This window comes from Pavona decussata, unplaced genomic scaffold, assembly GCF_977016875.1.
Source record: "Pavona decussata unplaced genomic scaffold, jaPavDecu1.1 SCAFFOLD_595, whole genome shotgun sequence".
Taxonomy (NCBI): domain Eukaryota; kingdom Metazoa; phylum Cnidaria; class Anthozoa; order Scleractinia; family Agariciidae; genus Pavona; species Pavona decussata.
In genome coordinates this window covers 58,296-82,500 of record NW_028145859.1, presented here as the reverse complement: position 1 = coordinate 82,500, position 24,205 = coordinate 58,296, and the positions used below count along the sequence as shown (strand labels likewise).

Genomic DNA, 24,205 nt, shown 5'->3' with positions numbered 1-24,205 from the left:
TTGAATGGTGGTAAAAGGGCCTCCGAAATCTACTGCCGTCTGGGCAAATGCTCGCAGTGATAATCTTAGTCTTATCTGTGTTAGAAGGGCCATAACTTGCTTTGCTGCTTTAGCTTTTCGTCTTCGACACTCATTACACTCCTTCTCCCATTCTCTTATTTCCTTTGCGACCAGATATTATCCAAAATCGGGTTGATAAAGCCGCCAATGTTTGATTAGTACCACTTGCATGCTTCCCTTTCTCGTGTTAATGCTTGACAATTAGCTTTGTCACTTGATTCTTGCGGGGCAGGATTATAGGAAATCGGGCGTCTTCGATTCTGATAAGAACTCTGCATATCTCAGTCGACCTTCACTCCTGATCTAGCCCTCTTCGTCAAGTCTTGGTTTTAAGCCAAGCAATTTGCTATTCTTTGGTAACTCTCTTTGGCGAAGAAGCGCTGTGTACTCGTCGGGAAAAGCTTTTTGTTGTGCGCTTTTAATCGGTTGAGTTTCTGCGTCCTCAATTTCCCTGCCTTTAGCTCTCCACTCTCTCTTTCAGGGAGTCTGCAGTTGTTTATGAAACAATAGAACCATGCTTGAACTCTCATAAACTTTAGCCAACTTGAAAATCGATTTGGATTTAAACGCCATAAATGCTTATTCTCCTTTAGTGAAATCATTGTTCGTTCCTCGACATACTCATTTGCTTGTTTAGGGAATTCTCGGTCATTCCTCTTGATCTCCATTGATTTCGTTTCCTGATCTACGTTGACACGATTTATCGGCCATTCTGACTCGTTGTTTCCAAGGAATTCAGGTCCGTTCCACCACTTCTCGCATTTAGCTAGTTCCGACACTTTTAAGCTTGGTCAGCTGGATTTTCTTTGGTTGGAACGAATCGCCATTGCTGAGGATCAGTCAGACACTGAATCTCTCCCATTCCACTCGATTTGCGACAAAAGGCCGGTTTGAACGACCGACTTCTTCCTCTGATCCACTACAGCACATTCATGCTATCAGACCAGAAGGTTACTTTATCCAAGGCACTGTCTAAAGCTTTGGAAACAGAATCTGACATTCTTAACCCGAGAAATGCTGCCATCAGTTCCAATCTGGGAATACTTGTCGTGGAGTTTTGTCTTAGCAGTTACTAGCCTTCTGGATACCAATCCACTCTTATAACATACTAAAAAAATAATACATGAATAAAATTACTGAATGGTTAGCGGCAAATAACCTCACTCTTAAAAGGGCAAATACAGAGTCTATGTTGATTGGTTCAAGGCAAAGGTTAAATAGTTTTAACAGACTCCCGTCCTTTACTATCGTAGGTAATTCTATAAAACAAGTAGAATTTACGAAATCTCTTGGAGTATATATAGATGAAAACTTAACTTAGAATATACATATCGAACATACTTCCAAAAAAATTGCTTCCTGCATTGGCATCTTAAAGAGAAGGAGGTCTTTTGTTCCTTTGGAAACGCTCCTATGTATCTATAATACTTTAGTTCAACCTCATTTCGATTACTTTAGTGTCATATGGGGGAATTGCAATAAATCTCTTTCTATTAAACTACAAAAACTACAGAATCGCGCTGCGCGTATTTTAACCTCTTCTTCATATGATGCCAATGCAGATGATCTCTCTGTTAAATTTGGTTTGCAAAAACTTAACCTTCAACGCGATTTAAAACAGCCGCCATGGTCTATAGATCTCTCAATGGTCTCGCCTCTGATTCTTTGCAATCAATGTTTACTAATCGGAGTGCAATATCTACCTATTCTCTTAGGAATTGTGAGGGCAAACTATCTGTCCCACTCCCCTGTACCAATTTTCTAAAAAAAAAAACAGTTTCAGCTACAGTGGTGCGTTGCTGTGGAACAGCTTACCTATTAATCAAGCACAATCTCTTGCTAGTTTTAAATCCGGCTGTAGGGGTTTCCTCTTTGATAATGCAAGTTAATTAATTCACACGGCATTCATGGAAAGCAAGCACTTTATTTTGTTATTGTTTCTATTTTTTGCTGTTATTAAATTTAATTTAGTAGTAGATTAGTATTTTAATAATATAATTAATGCAATTTTAGTATTTACTTTAAGTCCTGATGTTTTTACCCGTGTATAAATAAAGTTAAATAAATAAATAATGAATAAATAACTAAATAATGAATAAATAACTAAATAAATAAATAATACTTTTGAGAAGATGACAGCTCCATACGCATCCTGTGATACATCAACAAATGTATGCAATGTCTCTGAAAGCAGTTCCTTGTCCTGTCCTAAGCGCAGACACCTCGGAACTTTGATTTCCGGTAAATCTTCTAACTCACTGAACCATGCCCGAGCTCTTCTAGCCAAATCGCCTTGAAAAAGGTCGTCCCAATCGAGTCCAGCAGCCCATATCTCTTGCAATAGAACTTTATCACGAATGAGGAACGGTGCTAAGAAACCAACTGGATCCAACAACTTTGCAATCTTCTTTAGGAAACTTCGTTTAGTAAGTTCCAACCTTTCTTCTGGAGGATTTGTCTTGAATGTAAATACGTCTTCGTCTGGTAATCAGGCGCCTCCCAGTGTCTTCACCATTGGTACTCCACTACTGTCAAGATGGAGTTCAGACGCTCTATCCTTAACTGGAATCTTTTCGAGAAGCTTAGATGAATTTGACAACCACTTTCGAGCTCGCATCCCTGCTCTTGACCTTAGCATGTTTAATTGACTGTACAGTTCCAAGGCCTGGTTATCGTCCGCCACAGAGTCCATACTATCGTCCATGGAAGTATATTTCAGCACAGTCTCAGCGGTCATTGGCAATTCGTCCTTGTACTTCTCGGCGTTCGGTTGAGCCACAAACTGAGCTTGAAATGGCGATGAGTTTAATCCAAACACCACGCGATTGAATTTAAATTCTTCTGGCTCCTTCTCTTTTTCTAGTGATCTCCACAGGAAGCGCAGATATGGTCGGTCCTTTGGTGCAACTTCAATTCTCAAGTACATCTCGGCAATGTCACAAACTAATGCCACGGGATGTTTGCGAAAACGTAGCAACACATCGTTCAAATCCTTCTGCAGCTTTGGTCCTGGCAGAATTGTGTCATTCAAGGAGACTCCTTCACACTTGGCGGAGGGATCAAATACAATACGAGTTTTTGTCGTAGTTCTATTGGGTCTTACAACAGGGAAATGAGGCAAGTACCACTTTCTTGATGGTCCGCTTTCAGCTGGATCTATCTTTCGAATGTGTCCTTTCTCAAGGTACTGACTGATGCATTTGGAGTAAGCTTCTTCAACCTCTGGGTTGTTGCGCAACCTCTTTTCAGTGTTAAACAACCGACGCACCGCCATATTGTAATTGTCTGGCAGTTCAGGTTTGTCATCTTTCAATGGAATCGCCACTTGATATCTTCCATCCACGTACTTGATGGATTTCTCAACTTTCTCTGGTGCAAATTTGTCGTCGTAATTCAGGATTTGTGCCTCTTTAAGCGTCCCAGAAGCTGGTACCTCCCAAAAACTGCGAAGTAGAACGCTAATCTCATCTGAGTCTTGCTTATGTTCTCGAACAAGGTAAGTATGTGTGAAACTCGTTTGCAAGTCACTCCCTTTAAGACCATTAGGAGATCCGACACATGTCCACCCCAAAGGCGTAAGTCTTGCGACTGGTTTTCCCGATCTTCCTCCCACGTCCTTGAACGAATAATGTAACTCAGCATAATCGACTCCGATGAGTATGTCTACAAAAGGGCGTGGTCCTGGATCCGGAAATTGTATGTCCTTCACATTACGAAATCGCGCCCATTGAAACACGTCGCTCGTAAAATGCAAATGAGCTTCATTTTGGACGTCAATCACAGCAGTCTTTTGTGTATGGTATTGTTAAAGTGACAATTTGCGGAACGCATCTATTCATTGAAACACAATAGAAAAATAACACATCACAAAAGAACGGAAGGCGAAGTTTATCAGCAGAAGTTGCGTGACTAAACTAAAATAAATAAAAAATTGCCCTGCGCTATCAAGGAAGCGATGATTTTTAGGTTATTCGATGCCAAACGACAGTTTCCAATAATAATGTGCATTATGTATGCTATCATTGCGATAAAAAGGGAGGAAAACAGATAATCACTGCCTCCAGTGAATTGAAAGTAATTTGCATAATCGAGCGGCACGGCGGAATGAAGTAAATGTAATTTTCAGTCAAGGAAGCGTGTTTTTACGGCAATATACTGCGATTCAAAGCAAAAATTTTGATTTAAAGGGTCCCAAATCAACCACATTCGATGTTAGAACTTTAATACATTCCTTTCAAAGGGCGCTGCTACCGTTTCCTTACGTAAACTCCTTCTTCTTGAACTTTTTGAGCAAACAAATAAACGAACACTCTTGAGGATTCATGCTGCGAGACAAAAGATACCGCCACCAGCGGCACGCTTTGTAATGCTTGCAAGGCATCATGGTACCCCACTTTTATCGGGCGAAGTGTTTCAATGGGCGCGATTTCGTAATGGGTGAGTCCACTTTGTGGCATACGCCACAGTTGATTGCTTTCATGTTTCCAGTCACCCGCTCGGAAGTAAATGCATTGATAGCTGTTTTCACGCTACCATCCAAACTCTCAAGCTCAACCTTAACAGGCATGGTCTCAAAAGTCACAGTTTGACCATTCAAGACGTTAACGGTGACTTTCTGTGACCGTCCTTGGAGTCCAAGTCCCGCAGCTACGTCTGCATTAATATACGTCTTCATATAGGCTTCGTCCAATAAGGCAGTCACTTTGAGTTTTCGACCACCATTCTTTATGATCACAGGAACTGTTCTCAGTGCTAGAACTCGTACACCTGCATGTTCTGCCACCGATGTAGTGTGGGATCTCTCAGTCTAATGGTCAGCGGACTCCTGAGGGAGTGATACGACCAACGGTTTCCTTTCAGACTCAACACTCAGGTTGCTGTTCCCGGCTGATGTATCACCACTAGGTAAATTCTGATCTGACTTCAGCTGACTACTTTTTTCTTCTATCTGTTCAATTCCATCTTGTTGTTGATTCCTGTGTGTATGTAGTAATCTGTTGTGCTTGTCCCTGCAATTGTTTATCCCACATATCCTGGTTCTGACACACGTCTGGCCAAAATGGTCCCCTCCTAGGCAATGGAAACACAAATGAAGACGCTTGGCAGCATCCCATCTCTCTTGAACACTTAACATTTTGAACTTCTCGCATCGCCAAACTCCATGCGGTCCATTACATACTTTACAAGGGCGTGACATGTATGCTGTTTTTCTGTGGCTTTCCGTTTTCTGATCTCGACTAAAAAACGTCGACCTCTCGCTATCCTTCCGATTTCGCTTCTGCTCGAAACTCTTGCTTGCTGTGTTAACTCCCCGGATGGTCTCCGAAGCCACTGTTTGAAATTCGGCCTCTTGTACGATAAACTCCTTTAACGTTTCCACAGATTTTCGGTGACCGTTTCCGTACATCCAGCGATAATAGTGGGCTAACGCTGACTCGTTCAACTTTTTGCACAGATTGACATTTAATGTCCCTTTGCCCAGTTCTTCATGTCGATTGACTTCTTTGCGATTAACTACAAGTACGTCCAACAAATCTGCAAACCTCTCTAAATCTCTTGCGTTGCCAGGGCGAACGGACTTAATGGCCTCCAACTCTTCTAAATGAAGGGCAATTTTTCCTCTCTGACCTCCAAATTTTCTCTCTAGCCTCTCCTTTGCCGCTTTGTAAGCCGCTGCTGAATGTCCTAACGTTTCTACCGCCTTAAGGGCTTCACCAGATAAATGTTTTCGAAGTTGCAACAGCTTATATTCATGTGTCGCTGGTGCTTGATCAATACATGCCATGAAAGTTGTTTTCAATTAGATTTGGAACGTTTCCTCCTTTAAATTCACTCATCGACGAATCACTGGAAGGTAACGACGGTGTCTTCTGTAAGAAAGAAGACAGAAACTCTTTCACGTTCGCGACTTGTTTGTCGGTGTTTCTATCACTTTGTTTATTTTGTCTTCGGAGCGTTCCACATTTCTTTTGTCACTTTTCTTCTCGTAGAGAACGACAAAATCTCCCACTATTTGGGTCGTTTCCATCTTCTTTTCCTCTGTTTCTTCAAGGGCTGTTAGAATAGCATATCTGACAATCATTTCTTCTGTCATCAACTTTATCAAGCGAGTATAAAGCTTCGTATGTTGTGCTTTTGCGACCCGTTTCTGTTTCTTGACAGTATCGATGAGGTCCTCGTCTGCATCGGCGTCATTCAAAACATTCTCGTCATCTCCAGCATTCATATTGAAACGTCCACAGAACCTCGCTCTGCTACCAAATAATTATGTCCACAAGACTTCAATACGAACAGGAAATGTGTTTATTTCTCCGTCAAACTGCACTTCGAATTTACCAAAAAAACCATCTCGTACAACACGAGAAAAACAACAAGATCTGATCCGACTAAAAAAACATGAAATTTTTATATCAATTACATGACAGAAATATTTGCATGTCCCTCGGGCAAAACAAAAACAATTTAATTCCCAATGAGAAAAGTCTTGGCATTCTTTCTTTTGTCCATTAGGAGCACTTTAGTTTAAATAGAAGGAAATCAGAACCTCGTTTGCTGATTCGTAGTCCTTCAGGCAAAAAAATAAATGAACTGTACTAAAACAAGTGTTTCTATGTAAAATATTCTATTTCTGATATGTAATTAAAGTGGAAGAAAAATAACGTATCGATTACAACGCTTACATTTTAATTTAGCAGTGCCAACGTACCAAAGCTATACACTAATTAGTTCATATGCGTTGCGCTGATTTTTGCAGAGTTTACTGTATTAAAATTGGATTGATATTATTATTATTATTTTTTTTTTTTGCATTTACTTAAAGGTAGAGCAATCATTTTTAGTTAAAAAAGACATTTCACTCAGTTTTTCTCTTTCTTTTAACCTTAATATAATGCTTTTTTAAAAATAAATGTGTTCCTAATCCAACAGGATGTGATATGTGAGTAATGATTTTGAAATAGGAATTTTTTTTTAAATTTTATTTCCCTCAGTTTCTCTCTTCCCTTTAACCTGAATATGAAGTTTATTTAAAACTAAATGTCTACTTAATCCAACAGGATGTGGTGAGGTTATCAACAACGTACTGAAAAGTCCTGGGCATCCAAACAACTATCCAAACAACATGGACTGTGTATATCGAGTTTATATTCCACATGGCCTGGCTGTGAAGATTTACTTTTCTAATTTTACCCTGGAGAGTCATTCATCTTGCAGGTACAAACCTATCGAGTCAGTGTTTAGAGTATACATTGCTTAACCTCAATTGAATGAATATGGGCGGTATTGATTGTTCCCTTGTTTTGTCTATATTTGCTGTGATTGATAAATGGTATACACTACTGGGAAAAAAAGTTAGTGAGACATCCCAATTGCAAAGAACAAAGTTACCTGTTAGTCTCATTACATTAAAATGAGCTACTTTTATCTGTAGACTCATTCACCTGTTATTTGTTTGTTTTTGTTGTTTTTTGTTCACGTTGCTGTTTTAATCTGCAGACAAAAATCAAATTAATAACTAGACTGCCTTATCAGTTATTGTCATGACGCACATTTGAAAAACTAGTCTTGCATTTATGTGATCTGTTTCATTTTTTTTCTTCGCGTGTTTTTGTATTTCATGCTGGCCTGATTATCGGGAGTTTTTGAACTTTTGTTTTGTTTTGTTTTGTTTTGTTTTTTTTTGCTACAAAATGAATAAGTAAGCTATGTGTAAGATTTGTTCGTCTGAGTCGCATTTGCATTACTTATTATTAGGCCATAAATTACTTGAGCAATGTCTTGGGTAACTTGTGGATTAGTCATTATACAGTTTAAGTAATGTTTAAAAAACGAGCAGGGATGTTTTATCGGGTTTGTAACAACAAGGCGCAGCCAAGTGGTTTTAGATCCGATGAAACGCGTGCTGTGAGTTCTTTGAACAGCTTCAAAAACATTCCTGGAATGTGTGTGTCAATAGAGTTTATAACAATAATGCTTTTCTAAACGTTGGAAATTGGCATACGAGAAAAACTGCATGCTAATGAGGAATGTTTTATCAGTTGATAAGACACCGCATACTAACGAGGAGTGTTTTATAAGCTGATAAAACACCGCATACTGATAGGGAAGGGGGTTTAATGAAATAAGTTCGCTCCACGTGATGTATTATTGACCATTAGATACGTCAATGGGCTTATGAAGTATAAACGAGTTTTTGAAGTAGGTTATTGTAATGTTTGCAGCACTTTAATGTTTAAATGTCGACTTCATTGTTAGTAATTGGACGTGCTCCTTTGCATACATACATACATACATACATACATACATACATACATACATACATACATACATACATACATACATACATACATACATACATTCATACATACATACATACATACATACATACATACATACATACATACATACATACCTACATACATACATACATACATACGTTTATTGATGCTCCCTTTACAGGGATTTTCAGCCACAATATATTAAAATTACAAGGCGAAAGAATAAAATGTAATAACTAATGAAATTAACTACTATGGGAAAAGATAAATCAAGTTTATGTTAACAGCATATTTACAAGTCTTTTCTTAAAAGTACCAGAGTTCACTACTTCTTTGAGGTCTTTGTGAAGTCTGTTCCAGCCGGTAGCCCCTCTATAGGCAAAGGATCGCTGCCCAATTTTTAATCTTTATCTCGGCAGATTTCGCATATTTCTGTCATGAAGTTCTGATCTACGTGTAAATTTGTTAATAAGATAGCCAGGGGCTCTTCCATTCATATGGACCATAATAGAATCGTACAAGAATAATTTATCAGAAACAGAAAGCCATTAAAGTGACTTTAAGCCTTCAGAAATGTGATCATACTTTCTAAGACCAAGAACTATCCTGCCTAATCTGGTCAGAAATCAATTTTGAAGAGAGTATAACATCAGAGAGCCAGTTTACAGAACAAAGCATATGGTACAATTCACTTATAAGGATCAACAACAGCCCTATTTTTTTCAAAGAATGGTATCGTAAAGGCATTATAAAAGTTAAGCATTTAAGGAACAGAGAATGAAAATTCCTCACTCCACCAGAACTTTTAAACAAATACAACGTCAAGGTCCAACCCTTGGTATACTGTGGAATAATCTCTGCTCTTAAAAAGCTATGCAACACATTCAACCAAGGAGACCACACAAACGAAGGTAATGGATACGAAAGTTATTCGACAAAACTAATAAAAGCCCAAAAAGCAAGCAATTTGGTGTATGACAAATTAGTTACAAAGAAAAGTGCCGCCCCTACTGCAAGCCAGCAAAAATGGATCCAGGACTGCAACTTAGGTCAAAACGAAATAAAGTGGGGCGCGACCTACCAACTAGCTCATAAAATCACAAAAAGCACAAAACTCAGGGAATTTCAATTTAAACTGTTGCACAGAAGAATGCCAACAAATGCTTTCTTAACTAAGATAAGAATAAAACAAAACTCCAACTGCTCCTTTTGTAAAAAAGAACCAGAAAAACTCATACACCTTTTCTGGTCCTGCCCCAAAACGGCGCTCTTTTGGGAGAGCATAATCACGCGATTAAAACTTTGTCAAATTATTCCCGATAGCTACTCTGCAGACATTACTGTTTCACTAGGCCTGAGATCAGACTCTTCTAAACTTCAACGCCAGATCAACTTTTCTTTTCTTATTGCCAGGCACTATATCTGGCTCTGCAAAACAAAAGAATCTATACCTCTATTGCAAGGATTTCTCAAATACCTTAAGACAATTTACAACATACAAGTACAAGCAGAAGCAAACAATTTTCTACCCAAACAATGGTCATTCCTACACGATATCACGTAGAAAATATCGTTTCAACTATAGCGTTATTCCCAACGCCCCTGATATTCTCTATGTCCTTCATCCGTTAGCTTATCCTGCCTCAATAACGCCAATTATCTTGCAAACAAGTTTCTTCTGATGCAAAGGTGTAATTAAAGCGTAAGAAACTTAAGAATGTTTGTAAATAGTAAATATTGTTAACAATGTAAGCAATAAGTATTGTCAGTATTGTAAGTATTGTATTTATTGTTAATAGTGTAAGTAGTGTTCAATATTGTAATTATTGTTATGTAAAGCAAATTAACTAAAAAAAAAAAAAAGAATTATCCTGCCAGCAAAGTTCTGAACCAATTGTAGCTTTTTTACATCAGTTTTAGAGGTATTACTCCAAACGGTCGATCAGTAAAACAATTTACTGAAAACAAAAGCGTTAATTAGTAGAAGTAGCGTCTTTCTATAAAGTAGGTGCTTAATTCTATTGATCCTAATTAATCTATGCATACAGTCTGAAACAGTTTTTGTTACATGCTCCTTATAAGTTAGAGAAGAGTCCTTCGCCAGAGTAACAGGTTTAGTTTCTTTCCCCAACAAATGAACTGGCGGAATTAATGGCAAGGTTCTCATTGGCTGCGGGACTTCGATGACAAGGAGCTTAGTCTTATCAAGATTGATGAGAAGGGAGTTCCTACGACACCATCTTGCTATGTCCGGAATCTTCCGGACATAGCAAGATGGTGTCATATGAACTCCCTTCTCATCAATCCTGACAAGACCAAGCTCCTTGTCATCGAAGTCCCGCAGCTAATGAGGACCTTGCTATTAATTCCGCCAGACACTGCCAAGCCATGGGGTATGTAGATGATACTAAAATTTTTCTCGACCTCCCCCTCTGCAATTTGACTAGGGGGAGGTCGAGAAAATTTTTAGTGTCATCTACATACCCCATGGCTTGGCTGTGTCTAGGTACAGACAAGAGATCATTTACATATAGTGTAAATAAAACTTGTCCAAGTATTGAACCTTACGGTACACTCACAGACGGGGGAAGGAGATCAGAGATACAGTTGGCTATGTTGACAACTTAACTCAGTAAACATATAATAATGCGTGTGATTTTGTCTCATCTTATCTTGTCAAGTTGTGTTAGCTCACGTCATTTAAGCTATGTTATCTCATCATAAATAAACTAAACAAATACGTCTTTGTTGTTCGCAGGTATGACTACTTGAGGATTTCCAATGATAATTTCTATACCGTAGGTACATACTGTGGGGTGCAGTCTGGAATGAATATCAGTTTCACTGGACACTATGCTGTGCTAACCTTTCACTCAGACGGCAGTGTCACGCGCAGAGGATACAAGTTAGATTTCTCCTTTGTTTCTCCCGGTAAGTAGAAAGAGTCGGGCGAAATACTCTCGAAAGTAAATGTCAATTTGCTCTTCAGGGATTGTTTGTTATGATGAATTATCAATCGATTATAATATACGCGTTACTATTCGACCAAAAAAAAAATCGTCAAGTGGTACTAAATTAAGCTCGCGGTTATTTAGCAAATACACCCCTCAGGCAGTTACCGTATCAGACGATATTGCCCGAGGCGAAAGATTGTACAAAAAGTACACAGTTGGCCGAGAAACGAAGGTTTAAGGGCAACAGTGAAATTTCGAGGACAATCGTTAATGGATTATTCCAAACCTACTCGGACTGCTTTTATAGGAACCATAAAAACGTTACCTATATATTAATGTAAAGCTATTAAACTGTACAATCTGAAAATAAAGCTTTCGGCTTTGTAGGCGATCAAAGCACTGAAACCCGAAACTGTCAGTGTGTGCTCTGACTGCATTTATTACCAGATCCCACATCAATGCAGATATCGCAACAAGCTACACTATATCCTTCAGGAGATAATGGGCTAACAAAGCGTTCAGGCTTTTTTGATTTTCACATTGAGTACTGAGAAAATCTATTGTGAAGTTTGATAATTGAATATTTTTCAACGAGTCTCACGCGCTAGGTGCTTGGTGCATTAATGTGTGACAAATATCTTACCAGCCAGATTTCGTTCAAATTTGGAAAATATATCAACTCTATTATATTCATTTGAATGTAGGGAATACTCGTAGTTAAATAAGCCCTGAGTTTCCGGCCTCCAAAGATTTCCACAGTTTTCGCACACCATTACAGCAGATGTCAACGAGGTCATGCCGCCGACCAATAGAAAACAACACAGAAATCCGTACAGAGACTGAGTTTTCTTTTTCTCATCGCATTTTTTTTGCCTTACTTTTGGGATCTAGGTTGTGTCCAAGCATTTTCGTTGTAGAACGTTTCATAAAGAAAAGACTCCTCCTATCTTCGCAAGACTTTTTCTCAAGTATGCCACTCGAATCCAAAAATCACAAAAACGAAAAACAAAACAAAACAAAAACTAGTTATTAGCCATAAAAGAAGCCTGAGGATGAGCCCGTTAGGTCACAACGATGGCAAATTAACCTTAATATAACTATATAACTCGCACGGATTTTAAGATTAATTTTTCTGTTTAAATTAGCAAATGAATTTAAATGCTAAATAATTATAATCAACAACTTGTATTGCGCCTTTTAACATATAATGACCAAAGGTGCGTTACAGCATGGAAATTAAACTAGGTATGATAAGTTAGAGTTATACTCTGCTAGTGGGCATAATTCGTTTGTAGTGTTAATGGCTGAGACGTCAATCTAGTGGATGAGTTTTACCAAATTAACCTCTCTAAGGTCTGACACTGCAGAGCAACTCATAAATCCAACTTCACAGTCATTAAAGCTAAAACAAAATTTACCCTACCCCAAGAAGATTTCGTGTCCCTTTCCTTTTCTTTAAGCAAATGTTGAGAACATTTTAGTGAAGGTCCCCCCCAGAGCAACAAGAAAATCGAAGGAAATATTACATTGTTTGTGGACTAAACTTTTGATGCTGAGCTTAATGGCAACGGGTAATCGCGAGCGGGCAAAATCGCTCCATTTTAACCGCTCGGGAAGCAAATCACAGCGCATGATTGAACTCTTTCATTCTACTAGCTTTTTATGCCCTTATTCTTCTTGTTTGTAGATAAATATTTTAGCGCTCTCGTGCAATTTGGCGACTTAGATATTCAAAGACATTCACAATTGTATACTCACTCTGACCGTATTGGTGCCAAATAATGTAAAATAGCTCAACTCTGGCTAAAAGTGGTCTTCATGCCGGCTATCCTGTCATTCACTTAAGATAATTAATCTTTCAAGAAAAGTTAACGAAATCCAATATTTCTTGGGATATGTTCTTGGAAATTGAGACAGATATAGCGGCCATGAGCCATTAAAGCATGCTCGAAAAATAGCGACCGTAAAATTATCTCCTGTATGGTTGTTCTTGCAAGGCAAAATCATCAGTTTAGTATAATTACTCAGGTGATTATAGAGATTCTGTTCATCTGATTGGTCGAGGATTGCGTCATATTTTACTATAATACACGCTATAATACTACAATACACGCGCGAGATGATTATAGCGGGAGCACTAATTTTCAAAATGGCCGCATAGCAATTTGTTGACGTCACTGAGAAAGAAGTAAATAGGATGAAAGAAACTGTAATTCCGAAAGGCACTAAGGATGCAGCTAAGTCCGGAATGACACTTTTCGAAGACAAGATATGGAACTTTTGCTAATTGTAATTAAAAAAATAAAAAAAACCCTTGTAATTTGAAGTGGAAATGTTGTCGATGTCGATGTCTTAAAATGAAAACAACAAATTAAGTTAGATTCGTGCAAGATTTTCTTTATTTAACAGAATGATTTCGCACAAAACGAATTTAAGACAGAATTTGAAACCATGGAATTAAACGAGATGAACTGTCTCTCTAAGTTTTACGTTTCAGGGAGGAGAAAAGACAGCAGTTTGTTTCAGTTGTCGGCTCGAGCGGCTCTCGACCACCACCTAAAGTCACACCTCACAACAAAAAAAAAATCATCTGCAACAACCGTGTACTTGTTTAGTGAAGCTAATAAAGGACTTAACTCCTACCTGAAGCAGTTTATATTCGAGCGCAATTTATGAAAGTCCGTTAACCGGCGAAGTCATCAACAAGAAATTTTGCGATAAATTAAAGTGCTATCGAACACTTGTGATCCTCGAGTTCTACACCAAACAGCCTGGTTCATCTCCATCTATTTTGTTCAACGGGTCGGAGAAACCCCAACATTCATTCACAGAAGTCAATGCTTCGTCTCAGTGAAGCGGCAGTTAAAGAATACTGACATTCGGCTTCAGGCATGTGCAGTTTATCGATTAAGCATGTCATCGGCAGACTGCGCGTCTCTGTTAATTGACTCGTGACAAACAGACAACAAACACGCTTTAATCGCACTTCCTGAAAAGGGCTTTTCAGTGACAATAATAATTAATTTACAAGTTCATACGTCAAAAACATAGTAAATCTAAAAGTTATAATAATGCAATGCAAAGATTTATACAAGAAGAAGTGAAGAAGTGACAATTTCAAACAAACGAACAAAATGGACAATTTTCTGACGATTCTTGTTTTTCTCTTAGAAATCACCTGAGTAATTATACTAAAACAATTATTCGCCTCAAGCTCAGTAATTATTGGTAAATATTTGCCAATATTTACTTTGCCTTCGGCGAGTAATTGTTAATTATCTTGACAATTTGCATGTGATAATGACGGCATGGAATCGTAGAAACGTCATACAGTAAAATTCCGATAGTAACAACCCCCCCCCCCCCCCCTGAAAGTAACGACTCCGCGAAGGAAACGTCAAAACGTTGTGGCTTTAAGATATCCCGAAGATAGCGAGCCCCCGAAAGTAGCAAGTCCCCAAAAGGTATCGAGAACAAGTCTTTTTAATTGCGTTATACACAAACTGAATGCCTTTATTGTTTTTCCAATCCATAGTTAAATTTTATAATGTACAATACTAATATCTTCGTGCATTGACAAATTGATCACGATAAGGCACTTAACAACAAGTGAAAGCCTTAAACGATCATTCGTTCTTGGTGGCGCAATGTAAAAACTAAACTGGTATAATTACGAATTAACAACAGGGACGTTTCTTCAAACTAAAATTGAAAACTCTGTACACTGCAGTATAAAACGCATTGGTGTGTCATCGAATAAAAACACTGAGTTTAGCTTTCCTTCCCTGAGTCAGAGAAGAATTCGATTTCCTCTGCATCGGCTGATTCACCCATGCGGTAGTCCGGTAAACTATCGATGTTTATTTCACTGCCCCTGCTACTAAAAATGGGTGGTGGAATACCATATTTCACAAATGAAGCTATAACTGTGTCTTTATCACTTAGGTATCACTGTTACATACCTTCTGTTTATTAAATTAAACGCCATCTTCATACCAGGGAATCCAAATATTTTTTTTAAATATAATGCTATTTATTTGTCATTGCTTTGTTTCATGTTTTTGTTCCCAAAAAATAAAGCCCACCCCCCCCCCCTTAAACAGTAACGACCCCCCCCCCCCCCAAAAAAAAAAAAAAAAAAAAAAAAAAGAAACGAGTCGCAAAGGCTGCTAATTCCGAAATTAACGAAGGTCGCTACTATCGGATTTTTTTCAGTATACTTTTATGATCTTTGCCTCAATCATTTTTTTAGATAAACCAAAGATAACGATTCCAGTGGTGCGAACAGTTCCAGGTCACATGGTAAAGTGTTCGGCTGAAGGAACTCCTCCCATGAATATATTGCTAATTCAGAATTTCACCATTTTGGATCAGGGAACACATAATGCTGTTGCCAAAGTTACGAAGGAGGGAAGCGCCACGTGTGTGGCTAAAAACAAAGCTGGAACAGATTCAATGACGTTTTCTGTTAAAGGTCTGCATTTCATTTTGTTTTCCTTTGTGCTTGTTTTTTTCCTTTGTTGACTAACGTTTACATTTTCTTTTGACTTATACATGTTTAATTCACATCACATTTTCGCCTTCATTTTTTAAACAGTAATATCCTTATGAAGATTCCTAGTTTCTTTAACCGGGCAACTCTTGAAACTCATTTAAATTTCTGTTTCATGACCATTTTCAGTAAAATGGCTTAGACTTTGAACAATCAAATGTCCCTAGAAACGAACATTGAGTCCAGTGAACATTCGCGTACCTCACCCACTGATGCTAACTTCTTTCAAATGAACGATTTTTTTTTTTTCACGTTCATGAAATAAAGAGGGTGGATTGGTTGCTCACTCGTGGGAAAGCACTCCGCTGAGTGCGGTTTTCTAATAGAGAAAATAATTATGTGGGAAATGCTAATAATTGTTAAAATTGCATTGCAACAGTTAAGTGTTTTCCTTGGAAAAACACCTTACCATTGATCAGTTTAATCGGCCACCAAGCCTTTAAGGTAGGGTTACAGAAAACCGTGTGTCTACCATGAGAGCTTCGGTTTCGTTTACTGATGTAAGGGACACGCTGTTAACCGCGGAGGAAACTTTAATATTATTTATACAAATGTAAAACCGTCATTAGCTCTGCAAAGTGAAATAATTATGCCACTTGGAATCTGGAATAAACGTCATGTTTTCCAAACGGCAACCGACTTGAATAAGACAGCTCTCATTTGTGCACATTAGAAGACCTCACAAGAGCGTCTGAACTAACCAAGTGAAACTAATTCAAGTTCAGGGAACTACATTTGCAGTTAGTCAAAACAAATTGCTGCCACATGAAGTTTTAGAAGAAGACATGATTGACGTTGGTGGTTTACCTTTCGATGTTGGCAATGTTAGTAAAGTTTGAAACCAGAAGACGTCCTCCCATCCAGGCTAAATAGAAGAAATTTTGTCATCGGTAATCTTGGATAAGAGCATCTGCTCTAAGTCTACATAGGTCGATTCCAGACGTTAACGTTAAGCTAACTTTCAATCTTTCAGATTGCGGGAATAAGTGCTCTGCCCGTGGAGAGATACGATACAAACAAGTTAAGAACGACTATACATGCATAAATGCAACATTGACGGCAGACCTCCTGCAATGCCTTCCAACAACTTCCACAGTGCTGTACGATTCTTCTTTTTTTGTCGAATGACTTTCTCCTTATAGGATTTTAACAATTAAATTCTATTTAATAATAGGGCCTACTTTTAAGACTGCACATCCGTTCTGCACATCTGGAGATACTTGAGTTTGCTATGGGTGGTACCTACTAATACAGGGATATTTTTGCGTGGTTTAAAACCATGTGGAGGAAGCAGAACTTAGCAAGTGCTCTTTGTATCCAACAAAAAAATTGGGGTAACCATGCTTCTTTCATGGTTAAAAATGCTTCAATTTTGAACAAAACGCCATACATTGCTTTGTATTTTTTTTTTCAAAATAATTGTTGCTTAATTATCTCTCTGAAAGAAAAAAAAATGTGCGGTTACCCCCAAATTTCTCGTCAGATTTTAGTTTCCCTTGCTAAGATCTGCTTTTCCCGCATAGTCATAAACCGCGTAAAAATACTTCTTTATTAGTGGACATCTTCCTGAAATGAATCTATCAAATTGCCTTTTTAAAAATATCTAACTTAAATCTTTCATGGTGACTCCATTGACATAAAATGACTTCTTATATGACTTCTTATATGACTTCTTTGGAACCCCGTTTTATATGTACAATTTTGGCTTAATTTTGAACAGAGTTTTACGCAAGACAGGGATCAAGGATTTACCGATGGGAACATTCCGTTATATGACAGGCCTTTATTATCTGTAAGTAGGTGGGAAAATAAGATCACATGAAATATATTGTAGCTGAATTTAATCGTTTGTCTCACGATTGAGTCACATAGATGTGGATCGCGACGTTTCGACCGCTATACTGCTGGTCTTCATCAGGCGATGGTTTTGACTGATTGCGTCACAGTATAAGTATACACTGTTACGCAATCAATCGACACCATTGAAAAGTTGATTGGCGGAAAACTGCAAGCATTATTTTACAAATAAAACACTCATGAAGGATCGAACCTATTAGTAGTATCAAGGCTGTAAATTTAAAAATGAAAATGTTTTTTTTTTAGCAGAGCTCTCGCGCGCGCCGCAGGCGCGCACAGCGGAGCCCAATAGCTAAGAGAATTTGGTAACCCGTGAATATGAGAAATTTTGGTTTGGTTATGACGTCATTTCTGTCCATCCGACTTCCCGAGTCATTTCTGTCCATCCGACTTCCCGACCGTCCGACCGTCCGTACGCAATCCCACAACTGCTAATGCGCCCGTGTTTGTTTGGCGGGAAGTTGCATGGCGAGATAGTTTGGCAAAATGCGTTTACAACAGAAATGCTAAAAAACAAAAAACACAAAGACAATTTATACGTATTTGTTGGATATGTTGACAAACGTGGAAAGAAGAGAAAAAGAGAAAAAGAAAACAAAAACGCGGAGACGATCAAGCAAAGTTGAACGTGGAAGAGAGCGACGGATAGCAAGTTAGAGCAGGCCGACCGGAAAAGAAAAGTAAGCTTAAGTTTAAAGAAGCCTCACATTTGCCTATATCACCCGTTCGTGATCAGTTATGGTAACTTTTAGAAGTCTAAAATAGCTTTACATAGACACTTTAATCGCTTTCGATACCAGCAATATTCGAGAAGTTAATTTTGAAAAACTTGTTTCGTGGCCGTGTGTTTTTTCGTTCGCAGCGCACGGCCCTTAAGCTTATAAATGTGTTTGTAAACAAACACAAGTTTCAAAGCTCTGAAATAATTCTACTAAACACCAAAGAGTACGTTTCGGCATTCTCCTTTTCTTAAACTTAGAGACTAGAATTATTACTAATTAGGAGCAGAATTGACACAGTTTTTAATATCCAATAATTTTCCCCGGGAGCTTACTTGCTCTCGCAAAAAAATACCATGTTTACGTGATTACGACGGCCGTTTCAACAGATCATTTGTAAACCAGAAAGGTTTCTTCCCGGAAAAAAAATCGATAACTTTCCTTTATGTTACGTGTTTCAAGCTTTACACAGATATTTTAATCTTTTTTTTAAAATCCTCGATACCATCGATATTAATAAGATTAAATTTAGAAATACAATTAACTATAAAAATCAGCGAAAAAACGGAACGACGTTTCGGTGTCATCCTGGCACCATTTTCAAGTAAAGAATGCAACAGAAAAGATAATTTATACGTAAAGTAAAGGTGTATAATAGAATAAATTAAATTAAAACTAAAAAGTAGTTAGATATTTGGGCTTATGAGACCACTTTTCAAAAAATCATCAAAAATCCCATACAAATCCTTATAAATCCAATTTTTTTCCTAAAACCCATTAACTCCACATTATCTCACCCCAATAACTGCATAAATTAACTGAATCTCATATTACTGCATAAATTACCAATTAGCCTTTGAATTCACGGCTAGGACGCCGCCTGCCTAACTCCTGCAACGGAGACGTCAAAAACCTAAACTCAAAAACCTAAAAACCTAAATCCTCGGTTTTCAAAAAACCTAAATTTTTATCCTCGGTTTTCAAAAAACCTAAATTATCCTCGGTTCTGTTTTTAGCCACTTTATAACATCTGAAATAAACTTTTCGAGTAAACTTTACTTCAAATGTTTGTAATTTATTCACGCAACTGTCATACAACTTACCATGACTATGTGATTCACTGAAAAATTTCACAGATGACTATGTGTTTCACTGAAAAATTTCACAATTGTGAAGCAAAATTGTGAAGATTGTGATTGGTTGAGAGAATCATACGACTGTCATATGACTTGAAAACAATAGGGCAAGTTTAGACCTGTCAGCGGGAAAGTCCCTTATGTATGACATCATCAAGTACACGATGACACAACCCAAAGGGGACTGGACACTAGTTTGTTAATACACGTGTCGGCCATTTTGTCGCCATTTTGTAAAGAGTTTGTGTTTTGAAATTTATGGTTCCTGTTTTCGGATATTCGGACTTTTATTTCTCCACTTTCATCGTTCTGATGCTTGTAGACGCTTTTTGAGGTAAGAATATCATTTATCTTGCATTATAGTCGACTCGCTATCGAATATTCGTGAGGCCGTGACTGTATCGATAGAATGAGCTTATTTATTTTTGCACATCAACTAAATCCTCGGCACCTAAATTTTTCTCGGTTCCTAAATTCAGCAACCTAAATTTTCCTCGCTTTTTCAAAACCGGTTTAAACCGGTTTTTCAATTTTATGTAACCTTATTTATATTCGAAAAATGAGTAACACATTCAAACACGACAACAAGACATATTTTATTCACCCAACCTTTCAAAATTTCGGAGCATCAGCTGATGGTTATATTATCAATCGAAAAAGATTAGAACCCAGAAAAGGATATTTATCTGAGAATGGTTATTACATAATTTCTCCCGGACAATACAATACATGTCCAGCTCACAGATTCGTTTATGAAGCTGTAAATCAATCAATAATTCCTCTTGGATTGCAAATAAATCACATTAATTCCAATCGACAAGACAATTCAAGCAAAAATCTTGAGTTGGTGACAGCTTCCGAAAATATCAAAAAGATGCATCAATCAAGAAAAGCTTTTTTTAACAGCTCTTGCTCTGAAGATGAATTACAAACAATCAATAGATTAATGGAATTTCCACCAATGGAAGACAATGATTGTGAGTTTTCAAGGACTGAAAATAAGTTGATAAATAAGATGTATTATAGAATGTGTCACAATTTGGATGACATTAATTTTCCACTGTATCGTGATTAATCATCAATGAATTCAAGGGTTGTTTGACTATGTTTGATGTGGTTTTGGAAGACAGTTTTGACATGAATTTGAAAACCAAAGTCACTTAAAGACAAAACGCGTACCGTAGGGTAACCGTGATGAGTGGAACAAAAAAATCAGACAACACATATGTGGATTTTCCTGCCGGTGAAAATTCATCAGAGCAAATTCCGCCAATAAATACTGTTATTCATGATGGAAAAACATATTATCTTCATCCCATTTATAATAATTATGGGTGTTCAAAAGATGGTTACATTATTAATCGCAAGAGATTGGTTCCAAGAAAAGGAAGATTACATTGTACTGGTTATTTGGAAACAACTGTTCGTTCCAATGATGGTAAAAATAAGATTTTTAAATCACATCGATTTATTTGGGAAGCTGTTAATCAAAAATTAATTCCAGATGGATATCAAATACATCATATTAATAATAATAAACAAGACAACTTAATTGATAATCTGGAACTCGTTACCAGACAACAAAATATGATATATGCTAATAAAGAAAGATGTGGTAAAAAAATATCCAAAAAGCAAAATGTTGAAATAAAATGTAATATGTTTCATTATCATAATATTTATACCAACTATGGAGTCAACCAATATGGTCAAATATATAATAAAAAAACTAATAGATGTTTAATCGGCAATCTTCAACCAAATGGTTATAGACTGATTAAATTATCACAAATTGGATTACCTCAAAAACACTTTTATGTTCACAGACTTGTTTATGAATGCTTTAATGGTGATATTTCTGATGGATATATTATTAATCATATTGACTCAAATAAACAAAACAATTGTATTGATAATCTTGAGGTAGTCACTCGTTCAGAAAATGCAAAACATTATTATGAAGCCAAGAAATATAAAACAAAGATTAAAATTACAACTGATCAACCCATTGAATCTATCAAATTGGTTATCAAAATGAAAGAATCAGACGATGAGTTTACTGAAGATGAAAAACAGTTAATTGATAAAAAATATAATGCAATGATGAAAAAAATCAATAATGGTAACTTTCCATATCAAAAACAATTACAGGAGCATTTTCCGAATATGAATTTTTGGTAATTTTAGATTTGTAGTTAGTTTTTGTAAATATTTCCTGTGAATTGAATTCATTGAGTTTACAGGGATGAGTCCCAAAACAAAACAAATAAGGAACCCGCCAGATGTTCCACTGATTTCTGGTATGAACGTTGTTGTCAGTCCTCGTTCATCAGCTAATCTGACACAAAATTTGAACGCACATTCTGTAAATAATCTATCTATAAGATATATGAACAAATCTAATTTATCTAAACTATCAAAGGATCAATTAATAGCATTATTATTGGAAAAACAACGTCCTATACCATTACCGAGAGTCAAAAAAGTGACTCCAATCCCCAAACCTAGAAAATCAGTCAAACAAATGGTGCAAAATTATGAAAATACAATCATCAAGCCTCCTAGACAATTCATGGATAAACCAAAAGTTGCGCCCAAAAAAAAGAAAGTGACTCCAATTCCCAAACCCAGAACTCAAATTACACAACTTCGATCCGCATTTCATAAATACACAAATTCATATGAAATTGGAATAAAAATATATTGCCGATCCATTAGTTCAGTTATCAGAAACAAGATTGGCAATTACACAATTTTTATCACGATTATTGACTCAATCAAATGGAATCAAATTCATGGAAACAATGAGAATATACTTTGAAAAAGAAGTTGGTAAAGAAAAGACATCCAAAGTTGGATATTTTGTCTCCAAACCAAAAACTGTTATGAATGCAAATGATTTGCTTGAATCATTAAACACAAATGTTGAAGAAATTCTTGATGGAATCAGCAATATGATAAGTGAAGGATCCGCATGGATTGTAAAATCAATCACTGGACATTATCTCAATGTCACAAAATATGAACCACTTACTGGAAGTTCATACATTGAACTCCCAAGTGAATTACAAAATAGTAGGCATGGATTGATTAATCTCAAGAATAGAGATAATGAATGCTTTCGTTGGTGTCACGTTAGACATTTGAATCCACGAGAAAATAATCCACAACGAATCAAAAAAACTGTCAAATCATTTGCCACACAATTGAATTATGATAACATTGAATTCCCTGTTTCAGTCAAACAATATAACAAAGTTGAAACACAAAACAATATTAACATCAATGTTTTCGGTTATGAAAACAAACAAACTTATCCAATTTATGTGTCCAAAGAAAAGTTTGAGAATGTGATGAATCTATTGCTAATCTCAGATGATGAGAAAAACCATTATGTTTATATTAAGGATTTTAATCGATTTATGCACCACAAAACCAAATCACATCAAAGAAAACATTTTTGTATGCATTGTTTGCAATGTTTTTCATCAGAACGAGTTTTAAACAAACATAAGGAAGTATGTATTGAAATCAATGGTGAACAATCAATCAAAATGCCCGAAGTTGGTTCCAAAATAGAATTCAAAAATTATAATAAACAATTACAAGCACCATTTGTGATATGCGCAGATTTTGAAGCAATTACTGAACCAGTTCATGGATGTAATCCATCAGATGATAAATCATTTACTGAAAATTATCAAAAACACACTGATTGTGGTTATGGATACAAAGTTGTTTGTTGCTATGATGACAAATATTCCAAACCAATTAAATATTATCGTGGAGAAAAAGCTGTTTACAAATTTATGCAAGCAATGCTTGATGAAGTCAAATATTGCAGACAAACTATCAAATACAAATTTAATAAACCATTAGTCATGTCTCCAGAAGATGAAGACAAATTCCAAAAAGCAACATCTTGTCATATTTGTGGTAAAAAATATAAGAAATCAGATAAACGTGTCAGAGATCATTGTCATATTAATGGCGAATTCCGTGGCTCAGCCCATAATCAATGTAACAGGGATTTTACAATATCCGACAAAATTCCTGTCATTTTCCATAATTTGAAAGGATATGATAGTCATTTTATAATGCAAGAAATTGGAAAAATTATTGAAAATAATACATATATAGATAAAAAAGGAGAAACCAGACAACACAAAATTAATGTAATCCCAAATAATATGGAAAAAATACATGGCTTTCATGTTGGGTTATAATTTAGTATTTATCGATAGTCTTCAGTTTATGAATCAATCATTGGCTAATCTTGTAAAAAATCTACCAGAAGATTCATTCAAATACACCAATGAAGTCTTCAAAGATGAGAAATTTAGATTAATGAAACAAAAAGGAGTTTATCCATATGATTAATGAGTAATTTTGATAAATTTAATGAGACTCAATTACCAACCAAAGATGAATTTTACAGTCAAATGAATAATACTCATATTACTGATGAAGAATACAGTCATGCACAACATGTATGGAATACTTTTAATTTGAAAAATATGGGCGAATACCATGATTTATATCTCAAATCTGATGTTTTATTGCTGGCTGATGTATTTGAAAATTTCAGGAAAACATGTTTGGAATATTATAGATTGGATCCATGTCATTATTTTACATCTCCGGGATTATC

The 24,205-nt window shown here is 36.6% G+C and overlaps 4 protein-coding genes across 4 annotated transcripts in view; 1 reads left to right on the top strand and 3 right to left on the bottom strand.

Annotated features, from left to right (window-relative positions):
• Window positions 1-93, bottom strand: part of LOC146449770 (uncharacterized) — a 942-nt gene extending 849 nt beyond the window's left edge. Inside the window, exon 1 of the mRNA XM_085101101.1 lies at window positions 1-93. This exon is cut by the window's left edge and continues 849 nt beyond it. Within this exon, the coding sequence (XP_084957227.1) occupies window positions 1-93 (93 nt within the window).
• A 2,455-nt stretch (window positions 94-2,548) lies between these two features.
• LOC146449769 (uncharacterized) lies at window positions 2,549-4,735 on the bottom strand. Its single transcript, XM_085101100.1, has 2 exons — window positions 4,520-4,735; window positions 2,549-3,847 (listed from the first exon to the last, which is right to left on the bottom strand). The coding sequence occupies exons 1-2, from the start codon at window positions 4,733-4,735 to the stop codon at window positions 2,549-2,551; spliced, it is 1,515 nt and encodes a 504-aa protein (XP_084957226.1).
• A 132-nt stretch (window positions 4,736-4,867) lies between these two features.
• On the bottom strand, window positions 4,868-5,845 carry LOC146449768 (uncharacterized). The gene has a single exon (XM_085101099.1). It carries the CDS (start codon window positions 5,843-5,845, stop codon window positions 4,868-4,870), a length of 978 nt encoding a protein of 325 aa, XP_084957225.1.
• Window positions 5,846-7,126: 1,281 nt separating this feature from the next.
• Window positions 7,127-16,970, top strand: LOC146449767 (CUB and peptidase domain-containing protein 1-like). Its single transcript, XM_085101098.1, has 4 exons — window positions 7,127-7,272; window positions 11,095-11,267; window positions 15,543-15,764; window positions 16,816-16,970. Exons 1-4 carry the CDS (start codon window positions 7,181-7,183, stop codon window positions 16,968-16,970), a joined length of 642 nt encoding a protein of 213 aa, XP_084957224.1. The 5' UTR covers window positions 7,127-7,180.
• The last annotated feature ends 7,235 nt before the right edge of the window (window positions 16,971-24,205 follow it).